The sequence below is a fragment of the Stomoxys calcitrans genome, chromosome 2, assembly GCF_963082655.1.
Source record: "Stomoxys calcitrans chromosome 2, idStoCalc2.1, whole genome shotgun sequence".
Classification (NCBI taxonomy): Eukaryota; Metazoa; Arthropoda; class Insecta; order Diptera; family Muscidae; genus Stomoxys; species Stomoxys calcitrans.
The window spans coordinates 91333433-91349280 of NC_081553.1; the positions used below are offsets into that span (position 1 = coordinate 91333433).

Below are 15848 nucleotides of genomic sequence, written 5' to 3' on the forward strand. Positions count from 1 at the left end.
CAAAAACAAAATTTGGGAAATTCGACTTTTTTGAAAAATTGACTTTTTTATTGCCGGTTCCATAAAATGGAATAGAATAGAGATATTTCCATGATTCTTTTTGTGTTTTGTAGAAGAAGTGTTACCAAATAAAAGTTTATTTAACATCTTTGCAATAAAATGTGACGTAATACTTGTTTTTTAGCAATGAATATAGCACTACTTGAAAATTGACTTTTTTCAGTATTTTGATCGCTACGATCTCATTTATGGCTAGGATATGGCGAGACATACCTTAAAATGTTGGGAACATTTTAAGCTTTCATTTAAGTTCAAAAAAAGCGAAAAAATCCCCGTGGAACTTTTTTTCCAGTGAGAAACTTTTGAAGTTTAGTAAAAAAATTGGCCATTTTGGTCTTAAGATAACGGTGTTGTTTGATATCGAAATTAGCCAAATTAGCACTTAAAACTTTTCTTAATACCTCGACTTTGTGAAAATGGAAAGAAATGATAATGCTTTGATGGCCAAAGTTTGCGAAAACTTAAAGGAAATGGGAGTATCTTTTTTGAAAAATTTTGCAATTTTTTGACAAAAAAAATATTTTTCATATTGAAAACGATGCCATTTTTAAACCGCCAAAGATATTCACGTGATTCCTTTTGTATTTTATGCACACATATGCTGGCATAATTTGTGTGAAGTATGAAGTTTATAGCTTTAAAATTGACGGAGTTATTTAAAAAACACTGAAAAAAACCAAGGCCAAATTTTCATATTTTAAAATTAAACAATTCATAACTCCTTAACAGTACACGATGGCATGGTACTTTATGCATAAGTTTTTTAGATCTTGTCAAGCTCTTTCTCTAGAGTCCTAAATCATGTAAATCGGTTGAGTAGATCAAAAGTTATGGCCCCCAGAAGCTTGGAGAAGTCAAAAGTGGTCAACTTTGACACCCTGTAGCTCACCCTGTATTAAAGATATGGACCAACAAAAGCCTATGTCCTCCTCTACAAATGTCTAGAACATTTTGTATGGCTAAAATCAACAGATAAAAAGTTGTAGACTTATTTCCAATTTTTTTGCCATTTGGCCCACTGTGCGTCGTAGCAAGTAGCAACCACTACATGCTTGTGGTTATTCTCCTTTATCAAGGACACTATAGGCAATTTAATTTGTTTTTTCCACACGAGAACGAAAAAAAACAAAAAAAAACCCCAAGAACCAATGAAGTGGACCAGTGGCCAGGATTGACCGATATGGACATCATTCATTGAGCATTGACAAGACTGACAGCAATTTTTGCATGTCCTTTTTTGCCATTCAAGTATTGAACTGGGGGTTTTGTTACGAAAGTGAAAAAAAAAATTCCTCCAATGAATGAAATTGTGGCCAGATGAGTTTTTTCTATGTGTGTGTGTGTGTAACATGATTTACAACACCCTCGAAACCATATTTTTTAAAATAGTAAAACCTTCCTTTGGCTATTCTTAGTTATTTCCCTCAGCTGACACATGGATTTACTTTGGGAAAGTTTTTCTTTAACAATAGAGAATAACGGCTGAACATTTTATAAAATATTAAATTTGACTTTTATTAAAAGTTGTAGGTTTATGAAATGTATTTTTCAGATAAAGCAAATGCAATGAAATATTGATCAATATGCCATATGATGTAACGCATAAAATTTTTCAGTCTATCGGGTATGATTTAAAGTCTCTAAGGGCACAAGTCAAAAATGAAAGATTTTTTCGCAGGGTAGCAACTATATGGAAAAAAGTTCACTTCTCAGGAAGCTACATCAATTCAAATTGACAATGATTTTTTTGCATTTTTAGAAAAAAATTATGCGAAGAAATACTGTTTAGTTTTGATTCCTTGTCGAATTTCAAATATAGAAATGCTTTTGGATTTTCGAAATTCGAAAAAATGAAGGAGCTACAGCGTTTTCGACCATAAATATCACATAGATTTTTTGATTTGTTTGGTAATAAATTATGCCATTTCGGGCTTGTTTTTTGAGTGAAACATTCAGGGATTGCGTTAAACCGAATTTTTTTTCGCCATAAACTTCATTAATGAATTGAAATTGAAAATTTTCATAAGGGTAACCCCTTTCCAAAAAAAATGCAAAAAATAAAAAAGTGCAAAATTGAAGAAAAACTGTTTAGTTTATGATTCCTTGTCGAATTTCAAATAAAGAAATGCTTTTGGATTTTCGAAATTCGAACAAATGAAGGAGTTACACCGTTTTCGACCTTAAATATCACAAAGATTTTTTTGATTTGTTTGACAAAATTGTGCGATTTTGGGCTTGATTTTTGCGTAAAACATTCACGGATTGCGTTAAACCGTACTTTTTCGCCATAAACTTCATTTATGTATACATAACTCAAAAATTTTTGGGGCACTGAAAATTGAAAATTTTCATAAGGGTAACCCCCTTCCAAAAAAATTCAAAAAATATAAAAGTGCAAAATTGAAGAAAAACTGTTTAGTTTATGATTCCTTGTCGAATTTCAAATAAAGAAATGCTTTTGGATTTTCAAAATTCGAAAAAATGAAGGAGTTACAGCGTTTTCGACCTTAAATATCACATAGATTTTTTTGATTTTTTTAACTATAAATTATGCGATTTTGGGCTTGTTTTTTGCGTAAAACATTCAGGGATTGCGTTAAACCGTACTTTAACGCCATAAACTTCATTTATGTATACATAACTCGAAAATTTTTGGGGCACCGAAAATTGAAAATTTTCATAAGGGTAACCCCCTTCCAAAAAAAATGCAAAAAATATAAAAGTGCAAAATTGAAGAAAAACTGTTTAGTTTATGATTCCTTGTCGAATTTCAAATAAAGAAATGCTTTTGGATTTTCGAAATTCGAACTAATGAAGGAGTTACACCGTTTTCGACCTTAAATATCACTTAGATTTTTTTGATTTTTTTTTACTATAAATTATGCGATTTTGGGCTTGTTTTTTGCGTAAAACATTCTGGGATTGCGTTAAACCGTACTTTTACGCCATAAACTTCATTTATGTATACATAACTCGAAAATTTTTGGGGCACCGAAAATTGAAAATTTTCACATAGATTTTTTTGATTTTTTTAACTATAAATTATGCGATTTTGGGCTTGTTTTTTGCGTAAAACATTCAGGGATTGCGTTAAACCGTACTTTTACGCCATAAACTTCATTTATGTATACATAACTCAAAAATTTTTGGGGCACCGAAAATTGAAAATTTTCATAAAGGTAACCCCTTCCCAAAAAAAAATGCAAAAAATATAGAAGTGCAAAATTGAAGAAAAACTGTTTAGTTTATGATTCCTTGTCGAATTTCAAATAAAGAAATGCTTTTGGATTTTCGAAATTGGAACAAATGAAGGAGTTACACCGTTTTCGACCTTAAATATCACATAGATTTTTTTGATTTGTTTGACAATAAATTATGCTATTTTGAGCTTGTTTTTTGCGTAAAACATTCAGGGATTGCGTTAAACCGTACTTTTACGCCATAAACTTCATTTATGTATACATAACTCGAAAATTTTTGGGGCACCGAAAATTGAAAATTTTCATAAGGGTAACCCCTTTCCAAAAAAAAATGCAAAAAATATAAAAGTGCAAAATTGGAGAAAAACTGTTTAGTTTATGATGCCTTGTCGAATTTCAAATAAAGAAATGCTTTTGGATTTTCGAATATCGAAAAAATGAAGGAGTTACAGCGTTTTCGACCTTAAACATCACATAGATTTTTTTGATTTTTTTAACTATAAATTATGCGATTTTGGGCTTGTTTTTTGCGTAAAACATTCAGGGATTGCGTTAAACCGTACTTTTTCGCCATAAACTTCATTTATGTATACATAACTCAAAAATTTTTGGGGCACCGAAAATTGAAAATTTTCATAAGGGTAACCCCTTTCCAAAAAAAAAATGCAAAAAATATAAAAGTGCAAAATTGAAGAAAAACTGTTTAGTTTATGATTCCTTGTCGAATTTCAAATAAAGAAATGCTTTTGGATTTTCGAAATTCGAACAAATGAAGGAGTTACACCGTTTTCGACCTTAAATATCACAGATTTTTTTGATTTTTTTTGACTATAAATTATGCGATTTTGGGCTTGTTTTTTGCGTAAAACATTCAGGGATTGCGTTAAACCGTACTTTTACGCCATAAACTTCATTTATGTATACATAACTCGAAAATTTTTGGGGCACCGAAAATTGAAAATTTTCATAAGGGTAACCCCTTTCCAAAAAAAATGCAAAAAATATAAAAGTGCAAAATTGAAGAAAAACTGTTTAGTTTATGATTCCTTGTCGAATTTCAAATAAAGAAATGCTTTTGGATTTTCGAAATTCGAAAAAATGAAGGAGTTACAGCGTTTTCGACCTTAAATATCACATAGATTTTTTTGTTTTTTTTAACTATAAATTATGCGATTTTGGGCTTGTTTTTTGCGTAAAACATTCAGGGATTGCGTTAAACCGTACTTTTACGTTATAAACTTCATTTATGTATACATAACTCGAAAATTTTTGGGGCACCGAAAATTGAAAATTTTCATAAGGGTAACCCCTTTCCAAAAAAACTGCAAAAAATATAAAAGTGCAAAATTGAAGAAAAACTGTTTAGTTTATGATTCCTTGTCGAATTTCAAATAAAGAAATGCTTTTGGATTTGCGAAATTCGAAAAAATGAAGGAGTTACAGCGTTTTCGACCTTAAATATCACATAGATTTTTTTGATTTTTTTAACTATAAATTATGCGATTTTGGGCTTGTTTTTTTGCGTAAAACATTCAGGGATTGCGTTAAACCGTACTTTTACGCCATAAACTTCATTTATGTATACATAACTCGAAAATTTTTGGGGCACCGAAAATTGAAAATTTTCATAAGGGTAACCCCTTTCCAAAAAAAATTCAAAAAATATAAAAGTGCAAAATTTAAGAAAAACTGTTTAGTTTATGATTCCTTGTCGAATTTCAAATAAAGAAATGCTTTTGGATTTTCGAAATTCGAACAAATGAAGGAGTTACAGCGTTTTCGACCTTAAACATCACATAGATTTTTTTGATTTTTTTAACTATAAATTATGCGATTTTGGGCTTGTTTTTTTGCGTAAAACATTCAGGGATTGCGTTAAACCGTACTTTTACGCCATAAACTTCATTTATGTATACATAACTCAAAAATTTTTAGGGTGCCGAAAATTGAAAATTTTCAGAAGGGTAACCCCTTTCCAAAAAAAATGCAAAAAATATAAAAGTGCAAAATTGGAGAAAAACTGTTTAGTTTATGATTCCTTGTCGAATTTCAAAAAAGAAATGCTTTTGGATTTTCGAAATTCGAAAAAATGAAGGAGTTACCGCGTTTTCGACCTTAAATATCACATAGATTTTTTTGATTTTTTTAACTATAAATTATGCGATTTTGGGCTTGTTTTTTGCGTAAAACATTCAGGGATTGCGTTAAACCGTACTTTTACGCCATAAACTTCATTAATGTATACATAACTCGAAAATTTTTGGGGCACCGAAAATTGAAAATTTTCATAAGGGTAACCCCTTTCCAAAAAAAATGCAAAAAATATAAAAGTGCAAAATTGGAGAAAAACTGTTTAGTTTATGATTCCTTGTCGAATTTCAAATAAAGAAATGCTTTTGGATTTTCGAAATTCGAAAAAATGAAGGAGTTACAGCGTTTTCGACCTTAAATATCACATAGATTTTTTGATTTTTTTTACTATAAATTATGCGATTTTGGGCTTGTTTTTTGCGTAAAACATTTAGGGATTGCGTTAAGCCGTACTTTTTCGCCATAAACTTCATTTATGTATACATAACTCGAAAATTTTTGGGGCACCGAAAATTGAAAATTTTCATAAGGGTAACCCCTTTCCAAAAAAAATGCAAAAAATATAAAAGTGCAAAATTGAAGAAAAACTGTTTAGTTTATGATTCCTTGTCGAATTTCAAATAAAGAAATGCTTTTGGATTTTCGAAATTCGAACAAATGAAGGAGTTACACCGTTTTCGACCTTAAATATCACATAGATTTTTTTGATTTGTTTGACAATAAATTATGCGACTTTGCGCTTGATTTTTGCTTGATTTTTGCGTAAAACATTCAGGGATTGCGTTAAACCGTACTTTTTCGCCATAAACTTCATTTATGTATACATAACTCAAAAATTTTTGGGGCTCCGAAAATTTAAAATTTTTATAAGGGTAACCCCTTTCCAAAAAAAATGCAAAAAATATAAAAGTGCAAAATTGGAGAAAAACTGTTTTGTTTATGATTCCTTGTCGAATTTCAAATAAAGAAATGCTTTTGGATTTTCGAATATCGAAAAAATGAAGGAGTTACAGCGTTTTCGACCTTAAACATCACATAGATTTTTTTGATTTTTTTAACTATAAATTATGCGATTTTGGGCTTGTTTTTTGCGTAAAACATTCAGGGATTGCGTTAAACCGTACTTTTACGCCATAAACTTCATTAATGTATACATAACTCGAATATTTTTGGGGCACCGAAAATTGAAAATTTTCATAAGGGTAACCCCTTTCCAAAAAAAATGCAAAAAATATAAAAGTGCAAAATTGAAGAAAAACTGTTTAGTTTATGATTCCTTGTCGAATTTCAAATAAAGAAATGCTTTTGGATTTTCGAAATTCGAACAAATGAAGGAGTTACACCGTTTTCGACCTTAAATATCACATAGATTTTTTTGATTTGTTTGACAATAAATTATGCGATTTTGGGCTTGATTTTTGCGTAAAACATTCAGGGATTGCGTTAAACCGTACTTTTTCGCCATAAACTTCATTTATGTATACATAACTCGAAAATTTTTGGGGCACCGAAAATTTAAAATTTTCATAAGGGTAACCCCTTTCCAAAAAAAATGCAAAAAATATAAAAGTGCAAAATTGAAGAAAAACTGTTTAGTTTTTGATTCCTTGTCGAATTTCAAATAAAGAAATGCTTTTGGATTTTCGAAATTCGAACAAATGAAGGAGTTACACCGTTTTCGACCTTAAATATCACATAGATTTTTTTGATTTGTTTGACAATAAATTATGCGATTTTGGGCTTGATTTTTGCGTAAAACATTCAGGGATTGCGTTAAACCGTACTTTTACGCCAAAAACTTCATTTATGTATACATAACTCGAAAATTTTTGGGGCACCGAAAATTTAAAATTTTCATAAGGGTAACCCCTTTCCAAAAAAAAATTCAAAAAATATAAAAGTGCAAAATTGAAAAAAAAAACTGTTTAGTTTATGATTCCTTGTCGAATTTCAAATAAAGAAATGCTTTTGGATTTTCGAAATTCGAAAAAATGAAGGAGTTACACCGTTTTCGACCTTAAATATCACATAGATTTTTTTGATTTTTTGACAATAAATTATGCGATTTTGGGCTTGTTTTTTGCGTAAAACATTCAGGAATTGCGTGAAACCGTACTTTTTCGCCATGAACTTCATTTATGTATACATAACTCAAAAATTTTGGGGGCACCGAAAATTTAAAATTTTCATAAGGGTAACCCCTTTCCAAAAAAAATTCAAAAAATATAAAAGTGCAAAATTGAAGAAAAACTGTATAGTTTATGATTCCTTGTCAAATTTCAAATAAAGAAATGCTTTTGGATTTTCGAAATTCGAAAAAATGAAGGAGTTACAGCGATTTTGACCTTAAATATCATATAGATTTTTTTGACTATAAATTATGCGATTTTGGGCTTGTTTTTTGCGTAAAACATTCAGCGATTGCGTTAAACCGTACTTTTTCGCCATAAACTTCATTTATGTATACATAACTCAAAAATTTTTGGGGCACCGAAAATTTAAAATTTTCATAAGGGTAACCCCTTTCCAAAAAAAATTCAAAAAATATAAAATTGCAAAATTGAAGAAAAACTGTATAGTTTATGATTCCTTGTCGAATTTCAAATAAAGAAATGCTTTTGGATTTTCGAAATTCGAAAAATTGAAGGAACTACATCGTTTTCGACCTTAAATATCACATAGATTTTTTAGATTTTTTGACTATAAATTATGCGATTTTGGGCTTGTTTTTTGCGTAAAACATTCAGCGATTGCGTTAAACCGTACTTTTTCGCCATGAACTTCATTTATGTATACATAACTCAAAATTTTTTGGGGCAACGAAAATTGAAAATTTTCATAAGGGTAACCCCTTTCCAAAAAAAATTCAAAAAATATAAAAGTGCAAAATTGAAGAAAAACTGTATAGTTTATGATTCCTTGTCGAATTTCAAATATAGAAATGCTTTTGGATTTTCGAAATTCGAAAAAAAGAAGGAGTTACACCGTTTTCGACCTTAAATATCACATAGATTTTTTTGATTTTTTGACAATAAATTATTCGATTTTGGGCTTTTGCGTAAAACATTCAGGAATTGCGTGAAACCGTACTTTTTCGCCATGAACTTCATTTATGTATACATAACTCAAAAATTTTGGGGGCACCGAAAATTTAAAATTTTCATAAGGGTAACCCCTTTCCAAAAAAAATTCAAAAAATATAAAAGTGCAAAATTGAAGAAAAACTGTATAGTTTATGATTCCTTGTCGAATTTCAAATAAAGAAATGCTTTTGGATTTTCGAAATTCGAAAAAATGAAGTTACAGCGATTTTGACCTTAAATATCACATAGATTTTTTTGACTATAAATTATTCGATTTTGGGCTTGTTTTTTGCGTAAAACATTCAGCGATTGCGTTAAACCGTACTTTTTCGCCATGAACTTCATTTATGTATACATAACTCAAAAATTTTTGGGGCACCGAAAATTGAAAATTTTCATAAGGGTAACCCCTTTCCAAAAAAAATTCAAAAAATATAAAAGTGCAAAATTGAAGAAAAACTGTTTAGTTTATGATTCCTTGTCGAATTTCAAATAAAGAAATGCTTTTGGATTTTCGAAATTCGAACAAATGAAGGAGTTACACCGTTTTCGACCTTAAATATCACAGATTTTTTTGATTTTTTTTGACTATAAATTATGCGATTTTGGGCTTGGTTTTTGCGTAAAACATTCAGCGATTGCGTTAAACCGTACTTTTACGCCATAAACTTCATTTATGTATACATAACTCAAAAATTTTGGGGGCACCGAAAATTTTAAATTTTCATAAAGGTAACCCCTTTCCAAAAAAAATGCAAAAAAAATAAAAGTGCAAAATTGAAGAAAAACTGTACAGTTTATGATTTCTTGTCGAATTTCAAATAAAGAAATGCTTTTGGATTTTCGGAATTCGAAAAAATGAAGGAGTTACACCGTTTTCGACCTTAAATATCACATAGATTTTTTTGATTTTTTTGACAATAAATTATGCGATTTTGGGCTTGTTTTTTGCGTAAAACATTCAGGGATTGCGTTAAACAGTGCTTTTTCGCCATAAACTTCATTTATGTATACATAACTCAAAAATTTTTGGGGCACCGAAAATTGAAAATTTTCATAAGGGTAACCCCTTTCCAAAAAACAATTCAAAAAATATAAAAGTGCAAAATTGAAGAAAAACTGTATAGTTTATGATTCCTTGTCGAATTTCAAATATAGAAATGCTTTTGGATTTTCGAAATTCGAAAAAATGAAGGATTTACACCGTTTTCGACCTTAAATATCACATAGATTTTTTTGATTTTTTGACAATAAATTATGCGATTTTGGGCTTGTTTTTTGCGTAAAACATTCAGGGATTGCGTTAAACCGTACTTTTTCGCCATGAACTTCATTTATGTATACATAACTCAAAAATGTTGGGGGCACCGAAAATTTAAAATTTTCATAAGGGTAACCCCTTTCCAAAAAAAATTCAAAAAATATAAAAGTGCAAAATTGAAGAAAAACTGTACAGTTTATGATTTCTTGTCGAATTTCAAATAAAGACATGCTTTTGGATTTTCGAAATTCGAAAAAATGAAGGAGTTACAGCGTTTTCGACCTTAAATATCACATAGATTTTTTTGATTTTTTTGACAATAAATTATGCGATTTTGGGCTTGGTTTTTGCGTAAAACATTCAGCGATTGCGTTAAACCGTACTTTTTCGCCATAAACTTCATTTATGTATACATAACTCAAAAATTTTTGGGGCACCGAAAATTGAAAATTTTCATAAGGGTAACCCCTTTCCAAAAAAAATGCAAAAAATATAAAAGTGCTAAATTGGAGAAAAACTGTTTAGTTTATGATTCCTTGTCGAATTTCAAATAAAGAAATGCTTTTGGATTTTCGAAATTCGAAAAAATTAAGGATTTACAGCGTTTTCGACCTTAAATATCACATAGATTTTTTTGACTTTTTTTACTATACATTCAATTTTGAGCTTGGTTTTGAAGTAAAACACTTAGGGATTGCGCTAAACCGTACTTTTACTGAAAAAGACAATTTTTAAAGGTACAAAAATCATCATAGCAATAGCCAAATAGCTGCCAGGTATAAGAAAACACAACAAGAATTTTCAAAGCACACATATTGGTGGGTAATAATTACGCGTTAAAGAAATATCCATCCCAAAGTATGTTTTTAAATGTGCGAAAACAACAAATCCATAAGTAATTTTTTGTTTGTTTTATTTATAGCATTATGGGTACAGCAGTTCATTATACAAAACCATAAAAGAGTTGTGGAAAAATGGAAGGCCTTTAATATAGTTGTGTATGATATCGGAGCCCACCGTGGCGCATAGGTTAGCATGTCCAGTAATGACGCCTAACACATGGGCTCAAATCCCATCATGAACAACAAATGTTCAGCTGTGGTTATCCCCTTACTAATGCTGGCTGTATTGTGAGGTATCCTGCCATGTTAACACTTCTCTACTAAGTGGTGTCGCTATGCGGCATGCCGTTCGGACTCGGCAAAAAAAGGAAGCCCCTTACCATTGAGCTTAAACGTTAATCGGACTGCAATCATTAATATCAGAGAAGTATCTCCTGTTGCTTAGTGGAATTTTCACAAAGCCGAAATAATTCCAAATAAACACTGAAAGAGTCTGAGAATCATCAACTGAACTTGAACTTGGCGTCCTTTCCAATAAGCACAATCTATTTAAAAAAGAATATACATATACATTACGTTAAATAAATTGTTAAATAAAAAATAAACTAGTTGAAACCCCGAATAGTATGTTTTATTTATCAAAAATGAAAGGTATTGTCAAGGTAAGAAAAACTTAATATTTTCAACAAATTCTTATAAGATTTTATCGCTATATAACACGTACTTTCATCTTGCTGGATATAGAAGTTACACAGACTTCTATACGGATGGTTCCGAACTAGGCAACCAGGTGGGCTTTGGGATGTACTCTGAAGAACTATAACTGGTCATGTCGAGAAGGTCACGAAAAGATTGCAGCATGTATCTAGCGCAGATCCTTTCAAAGAAGTGTTGTATGGTATAAGAACCGTGTGGCTAAGATATAATGTCATAACGGTAACTGACATAAATATCTTCTCAAACAGCCAGGCAGCCATTAAATCCCTGGACAACGTGTTTCTGTATTCAAAAACCGTCCTCAACTGTCGCCGAACTACCACGAGATGGCTGAACAGTTCCATATTCAAATGTTATGGATGCCGGGCCACAGCGATATCACAGGGAATTGTAAAACAGGCGATTGCTAGACTAGAAATTCTAAATTTCTTCGATTCCTTGTCGAATTTCAAATAAAGAAATGCTTTTGGATTTTCGAAATTCGAACAAATGAAGGAGTTACACCGTTTTCGACCTTAAATATCACAGATTTTTTTTGATTTTTTTTGACTATAAATTATGCGATTTTGGGCTTGTTTTTTTTTGCGTAAAACATTCAGGGATTGCGTTAAACCGTACTTTTACGCCATAAACTTCATTTATGTATACATAACTCGAAAATTTTTGGGGCACCGAAAATTGAAAATTTTCATAAGGGTAACCCCTTTCCAAAAAAAATGCAAAAAATATAAAAGTGCAAAATTGAAGAAAAACTGTTTGGTTTATGATTCCTTGTCGAATTTCAAATAAAGAAATGCTTTTGGATTTTCAAAATTCGAAAACATGAAGGAGTTACAGCGTTTTCGACCTTGAATATCACATAGATTTTTTTGACTTTTTTTTTACTATAAATTCAATTTTGAGCTTGTTTTTTTGCGTAAAACATTCAGGGATTGCGTTAAACCGTACTTTTACGCCATAAACTTCATTTATGTATACATAACTCGAAAATTTTTGGGGCACCGAAAATTTAAAATTTTCATAAGGGTAACCCCTTTCCAAAAAAAATGCAAAAAATATAAAAGTGCAAAATTGAAGAAAAACTGTTTAGTTTATGATTCCTTGTCGGATTTCAAATAAAGAAATGCTTTTGGATTTTCGAAATTCGAACAAATGAAGGAGTTACACCGTTTTCGACCTTAAATATCACAGATTTTTTTGATTTTTTTTACTATAAATTATGCGATTTTTGGCTTTTTTTTCGTAAAACATTCAGGGATTGCGTTAAACCGTATTTTTACGCCATAAACTTCATTTATGTATACATAACTCGAAAATTTTTGGAGCACCGAAAATTGAAAATTTTCATAAGGGTAACCCCTTTCCAAAAAAAATGCAAAAAATATAAAAGTGCAAAATTGAAGAAAAACTGTTTAGTTTTTGATTCCTTGTCGAATTTCAAATAAAGAAATACTTTTGGATTTTCGAAATTCGAACAAATGAAGGAGTTACACCGTTTTCGACCTTAAATATCACATAGATTTTTTTGATTTGTTTGACAATAAATTATGCGATTTTGGGCTTGATTTTTGCGTAAAACATTCAGGGATTGCGTTAAACCGTACTTTTTCGCCATAAACTTCATTTATGTATACATAACTCAAAAATTTTTGGGGCACCGAAAATTTAAAATTTTCATAAGGGTAACCCCTTTCCAAAAAAAATTCAAAAAATATAAAATTGCAAAATTGAAGAAAAACTGTATAGTTTATGATTCCTTGTCGAATTTCAAATAAAGAAATGCTTTTGGATTTTCGAAATTCGAAAAATTGAAGGAACTACATCGTTTTCGACCTTAAATATCACATAGATTTTTTAGATTTTTTGACTATAAATTATGCGATTTTGGGCTTGTTTTTTGCGTAAAACATTCAGCGATTGCGTTAAACCGTACTTTTTCGCCATGAACTTCATTTATGTATACATAACTCAAAATTTTTTGGGGCAACGAAAATTGAAAATTTTCATAAGGGTAACCCCTTTCCAAAAAAAATTCAAAAAATATAAAAGTGCAAAATTGAAGAAAAACTGTATAGTTTATGATTCCTTGTCGAATTTCAAATATAGAAATGCTTTTGGATTTTCGAAATTCGAAAAAAAGAAGGAGTTACACCGTTTTCGACCTTAAATATCACATAGATTTTTTTGATTTTTTGACAATAAATTATTCGATTTTGGGCTTTTGCGTAAAACATTCAGGAATTGCGTGAAACCGTACTTTTTCGCCATGAACTTCATTTATGTATACATAACTCAAAAATTTTGGGGGCACCGAAAATTTAAAATTTTCATAAGGGTAACCCCTTTCCAAAAAAAATTCAAAAAATATAAAAGTGCAAAATTGAAGAAAAACTGTATAGTTTATGATTCCTTGTCGAATTTCAAATAAAGAAATGCTTTTGGATTTTCGAAATTCGAACAAATGAAGGAGTTACACCGTTTCGACCTTAAATATCACGTAGATTTTTTTTGATTTGTTTGACAATATATTATGCGATTTTGGGCTTGTTTTTGCGTAAAACATTCAGGGATTGCGTTAAACCGTACTTTTTTGCCATAAACTTCATTTATGTATACATAACTCGAAAATTTTTGGGGCACCGAAAATTGAAAATTTTCATAAGGGTAACCCCTTTCCAAAAAAAATGCAAAAAATATAAAAGTGCAAAATTGAAGAAAAACTGTTTAGTTTGTGATTCCTTGTCGAATTTCAAATAAAGAAATGCTTTTGGATTTTCGAAATTCGAACAAATGAAGGAGTTACACCGTTTCGACCTTAAATATCACGTAGATTTTTTTTGATTTGTTTGACAATATATTATGCGATTTTGGGCTTGTTTTTGCGTAAAACATTCAGGAATTGCGTGAAACCGTACTTTTTCGCCATGAACTTCATTTATGTATACATAACTCAAAAATTTTGGGGGCACCGAAAATTTAAAATTTTCATAAGGGTAACCCCTTTCCAAAAAAAATTCAAAAAATATAAAAGTGCAAAATTGAAGAAAAACTGTATAGTTTATGATTCCTTGTCGAATTTCAAATAAAGAAATGCTTTTGGATTTTCGAAATTCGAACAAATGAAGGAGTTACACCGTTTCGACCTTAAATATCACGTAGATTTTTTTTGATTTGTTTGACAATATATTATGCGATTTTGGGCTTGTTTTTGCGTAAAACATTCAGGGATTGCGTTAAACCGTACTTTTTTGCCATAAACTTCATTTATGTATACATAACTCAAAAATTTTTGGGGCACCGAAAATTGAAAATTTTCATAAGGGTAACCCCTTTCCAAAAAAAATGCAAAAAATATAAAAGTGCAAAATTGAAGAAAAACTGTTTAGTTTATGATTCCTTGTCGAATTTCAAATAAAGAAATGCTTTTGGATTTTCGAAATTCGAAAAAATGAAGGAGTTACAGCGTTTTCGACCTTAAATATCACATAGATTTTTTTCATTTGTTTGACAATAAATTATGCGATTTTGGGCTTGTTTTTTTTGCGTAAAACATTCAGGGATTGCGTTAAACCGTACTTTTACGCCATAAACTTCATGTATGTATACATAACTCGAAAATTTTTGGGGCACCGAAAATTGAAAATTTTCATAAGGGTAACCCCTTTCCAAAAAAAATGCAAAAAATATAAAATTGCAAAATTGAAGAAAAACTGTTTAGTTTATGATTCCTTGTCGAATTTCAAATAAAGAAATGATTTTGGATTTTCGAAATTCGAAAAAATGAAGGAGTTACAGCGTTTTCGACCTTAAATATCACATAGAGTTTTTGATTTTTTTTTTTACTATAAATTATTCGATTTTGGGCTTGTTTTTTGTGTAAAACATTCTGGGATTGCGTTAAACCGTACTTTTTCGCCATAAACTTCATTTATGTATACATAACTCAAAAATTTTTGGGGCACCGAAAATTGAAAATTTTCATAAGGGTAACCCCTTTCCAAAAAAAATGCAAAAAATATAAAAGTGCAAAATTGGAGAAAAACTGTTTAGTTTATGATTCCTTGTCGAATTTCAAATAAAGAAATGCTTTTGGATTTTCGAAATTCGAAAAAATGAAGGAGTTACAGCGTTTTCGACCTTAAATATCACATAGATTTTTTTGATTTTTTTAACTATAAATTATGCGATTTTGGGCTTGTTTTTTGCGTAAAACATTCAGGGATTGCGTTAAACCGTACTTTTACGCCATAAACTTCATTTATGTATACATAACTCGAAAATTTTTGGGGCTCCGAAAATTGAAAATTTTCATAAGGGTAACCCCTTTCCAAAAAAAATGCAAAAAATATAAAAGTGCAAAATTGAAGAAAAACTGTTTAATTTATGATTCCTTGTCGAATTTCAAATAAAGAAATGATTTTGGATTTTCGAAATTCGAAAAAATGAAGGAGTTACAGCGTTTTCGACCTTAAATATCACATAGATTTTTTTCATTTGTTTGACAATAAATTATGCGATTTTGGGCTTGTTTTTTTGCGTAAAACATTCAGGGATTGCGTTAAACCGTACTTTTACGCCATAAACTTCATTTATG

The 15848-nt window shown here is 30.2% G+C and overlaps 1 protein-coding gene and 1 long non-coding RNA gene across 3 annotated transcripts in view; one reads left to right on the forward strand and one right to left on the reverse strand.

The window, feature by feature from the left end:
- LOC131995306 (uncharacterized) overlaps positions 1-15848 on the forward strand; it is a 107161-nt gene that overhangs the window by 80320 nt on the left and 10993 nt on the right. The window contains exon 4 of one of the 2 annotated variants that reach the window (XR_009397365.1): positions 10618-11077. The exons of the other annotated variant lie outside the window; for it this stretch is intronic. This is a non-coding gene — a long non-coding RNA (uncharacterized LOC131995306). Of the gene's footprint in view, positions 1-10617; positions 11078-15848 lie in introns of those variants that run through there. 2 annotated transcript variants of the gene reach the window in all.
- LOC106089089 (probable serine/threonine-protein kinase DDB_G0282963) overlaps positions 10984-15848 on the reverse strand; it is a 535104-nt gene continuing 530239 nt past the window's right edge. Inside the window, exon 11 of the mRNA XM_059363862.1 lies at positions 10984-11082. Within this exon, the coding sequence (XP_059219845.1) occupies positions 10991-11082 (92 nt within the window). The 3' untranslated portion in view covers positions 10984-10990. The remainder of the gene's footprint in view (positions 11083-15848) is intronic.